General features: G+C 33.7%; 1 protein-coding gene across 1 annotated transcript in view; it reads right to left on the bottom strand.

Annotated features, from left to right (window-relative positions):
• Nucleotides 1–3991, bottom strand: part of LOC107102267 (vacuolar protein sorting-associated protein 13B-like) — a gene marked incomplete at its 3' end in the record, with an annotated part of 78672 nt that overhangs the window by 39253 nt on the left and 35428 nt on the right. Inside the window, exon 4 of the mRNA XM_015401498.1 lies at nucleotides 1731–1848. Within this exon, the coding sequence (XP_015256984.1) occupies nucleotides 1731–1848 (118 nt within the window). The remainder of the gene's footprint in view (nucleotides 1–1730; nucleotides 1849–3991) is intronic.

Raw genomic sequence — 3991 nt, 5'->3', positions numbered from 1 at the left:
TCTTTGCTCCAGATTAAAAAAAAACAACCTTTGCATCAATATTTAGTTATGTATAAAATCTGTTTAATTCGGTGTAATGATGCATAATAATGGTAAATTGGGCTTAAAAGTAACTTGTCTCAATGTTTGAGTACAATTAAAGAGAAAATATTTTTCTGATTTTAATTGAGGATAATTTTTTTTATCTAAAATCAAACTTGAATTTATTGTTTTCTGAGAAATACAAAGAGTAGAAATCACTGAGTTGATTGGTTGGATTTGATTATATTGATGAAAACAGTAGAAGCAGGTATAGCCGTGCCTAATCGAGGCTCCCTTTGAATCACTTTATATGTTTCAGTCTTTCCCAGCTGTACCTGAATGCAGCATTAGCAGCTGTTCTTCAAGCTGCACCTCATAAGATATTTCTGGTTTGGACTGTTGGATGCTCCAGGTGGGCGTTTAAACATTAGCTGATTCTTTTTCAGTGACATTCAGCCTGATGTAGTTTCAGGTGAGTCATTCAGTTTGCTGCAAACTGAGCTGCGCAATGTTTTCTATTTAATCTTTATCAAAACCTTCTAAGAGAAGTAAGTTCCTGCAATCTTTTATACTCTTTAGCTGCAAAAGAAAGCTTCAAGTTTCCAAACAGCAAAGTTCAGTGTCTCGGCTTTGTTTTTGCATCTCTTTCTCCACTTAAGCTCCAGAACATTAAATTAAGCTCTTAATCCCACACATAAACAACCTGCGTTTGTTCAGCAGTAAAACAACTCTGTATTTGCTTGGTACATCAACAGCTCTACTGGATATTTTTGGTTTCAATACGTCTACCGTTACGACCCCTGAGTACACACAGACTAGATATCCTCAAAAATAAACACAAAAAAACTTTTACTCACCAGAATAACAAAATCTATCCATACAACGAGGAGATTAAAAAGTTTACAGAACACAATTAAGTCAGCTAATGTGCTGTCTTTGCTTTTAGAAAGCAAGCCTTCAGACACATTTGGTTTGTATCCTATTCTTATCAAAATATCCAGTCTGAGTCATAGCGGGCTAGTTTTACCCTATCTACCTTTTAACCTCTACCTTTTAATTAGGAATCCTGGGATTACAGCATTCATCTACTTCCTTGCTATTATTGAGCTCCTCCAACCTCTGACCCCATGTTGTCTCTATTGCCTCTAATGGGTTAAAATGAGGACCACTGGTGGAAGAGTGCTTTATGCGCACATAAACGAACACTGATACTCTAAAAAAAATCCTAGACACCCAGAGGTGAACAAAGGCACACATTCACACACTCCAAAGAGATTACTTGAAGGCAGGCACCATAGGGGGATGCTGGGGGTGTGGGGGCATGCTGCTTTAACAGCTGGGGAGAGATATTATCTCATAACATCAGGCCTGGAAATGGATCCTCCCCTGATAAAACCAGTCAGGAGTAGGAGTTCATAGATCCGGGCCTACTAGGGCTCTGGGAGTTAACCTTTGGATGGTACAGTGATCTGGCTCCTATGGCTCCCTATCCAGCCCCTTAAACAAGTAACAGTGGTGTGTGACTGACTGCTTGATTTATACATGTTTAAATAAAAGAGAATAGGGTATGTATGAAAAGGAAATCAGAAAATGCTTTCTCCTTCCCCTAAAACATGCATCCTGTTTGATGTTTTTTATGCTCAATAAAAATAGATGCATGTAGCCTGACTGTCTTAAACTGATGTCTGCACTGGGAAAGAAGTGGTTACCTGGTGGCAGGTCAGGGTCACTGGGTGCTGCTTGTTGGAGGCGGCGGGGTTTGGCGGTGGACTTGGAGCTGTCGGAGACACTGCGGCTAGTAGAGCTGGAGCAGCTGTCATGGTCATCCTAACAAAAAGAGAAAACGAAGACACCATTTAATCAAGAACTTTGAAAAAAGTATTATGAATCATCCCATTTCCCGTCTGCTTTAAACATTTTTACCTAAAAGGGAGAAAACTAACAAAACATGGATCTGGAGGTAAAAGGAAATGCACTTTCTTCTTTAAATAATTATATTTACGCTAAAATAAAAAATAAAAACATGTTATTTATTTTTTCTAATAAATCTCTCATGAAATCACTTAAATTAATTTGTTTTTGTTTAAAGTTCATAATCAAATACAGAAGAGAGAAGTTTATTTCTTTAATATCAAACAATAAAACATAGTTAAAGTAATTACAAGACAACAACTTAAAGACATCATAACAAAATAAATTGTATGTTTAATTTTCTTATTTGTAGATGCACTAAAATTATGGTATAAATGAACTACTGATCAAAAGCTACTGATCGGAGGTTTTCACTAAGAAAGAATAAACTGTTTGTTTCATTTCCTTCCCATAAACATTACCTAAAATCATTACAAAGAAACTTTATGAAATCACTGCAAAAACTAGTGATTAAATGTGTGAAAATCTGTTTTTACATGCCTGCATATCCCTCAAAACAAAGCCTGTTAAGATGGGCCAACATAGAGTCTTAGGGTGTGTGTGAAAAGAAAGGAGTCCAAGATGAAACTTCAGATCATTTCAGTTATATATATATATATATATATATATATATATATATATATATATATTTTTTTTTTTATTACTTAATTAGAGTTGTAATACTGTGAGAAAAAAGTTGTAGAATTACAGGAATAAAGTTGTTAAATTACTAGAACAAAGTTGCAGTATTAATAGAATAAAGTTGTAATATTATGGAGAAATGTAATATTAATAGAACAAATTCATAACAATACAACATTAACTGTTTCAAATAATGGAAATAAAGTCACATCATTATTAGAATCAGTAAAAAACCCAGGAACAAAGCCACAACATTACTAGGAGAAAAAAAAGCTGTAACATTAAAAATTTACAGGAATAAAGTTGTAATTTTACTACAATAACATCTTAACATTACAAGGATAAAGTTGTCAAAATATTAGAATAAAGGAGTAACTGATAAAAATAAAGTAGTAGTGAAAAATTATTAAAAATATGAATTTAGTTCATTACAGCAGCTCTAATGAATTAATCCCAACTATTCACATTTTAATCAAAACCATACATACATCCAACTCAACCTATTAAAGGTTGAATTGGATTGGTTAGTTGGGATTACATGGATTAAACAGCTCATCTGCAACATTTTCAATTGCATTTCCTTTCATTACTACAACAACAGTTTGCCTCCTTTTTTTTTAATTATGAGATGATGAAAGATGACAGACTTTTTTTAGAAATTGTCTAACTCCATTTTTTTAAAGGTTTCCATCTTCATTTTTTTTTCTACAGAACAATCAGATAATTTAAGGTCAGACTAATTAAAGGAAAGTTTGAAGAGCAGAAAAGTCATAACAGGAACGGGTCAAATTCATCATCCAGCAGAAATAAAACATAGACCCAGAACTAACTAACTAGCCTTTTAAACAACTGGCAGCCAAGAATAGGAATTTATAATAAAAAAGAAAAATCACAAGCAATTTAAAACAGGACATCAGAAGAAGCTGATTAGAAGGACGGGTTAAAAAGTCAGTATGGTGTTGACTTAGAGGTTAGTGTAGCACTGTAACCCTTTCACTGTTAACCAGGGTGGCAATGGGAGAGAAAGAAAGGAACACATGTGTTTGGTATTTAAATGCCTAAGTCGTTACCGTTTAAATAGCACTGAACGAGTCAAAACAAAGTCTATTTAGGCACTTCAAGGACATTACACCTCATTCAAAGATACTTAAGAAAATAAAACACAAAACCACAAACTCAGTCAGCACATTTCACTTTAAACAATAATAATAATTACGGTATACTAAAAAAGAAAAATGTGAGATGAACATATTAAATATTTACAGTCATCTTTTCTTTTTTCCATGTTAATTTTTCTCCTCAATGCATCAAAAAAGCAAAGGGGAGGTTTTAAAGGCTTTTTAAAACTAGGAATCAAAATTGGTAAATAGGATATCAGGAAATCACTGCTCAAATCAGACATTGTTTGCAAACATGT

This window comes from Cyprinodon variegatus, unplaced genomic scaffold (assembly GCF_000732505.1).
Source record: "Cyprinodon variegatus isolate N-32 unplaced genomic scaffold, C_variegatus-1.0 Scaffold1226, whole genome shotgun sequence".
In the NCBI taxonomy this organism is placed as follows: Eukaryota; Metazoa; Chordata; class Actinopteri; order Cyprinodontiformes; family Cyprinodontidae; genus Cyprinodon; species Cyprinodon variegatus.
This window is presented reverse-complemented; position numbering and strand designations above follow the sequence as displayed.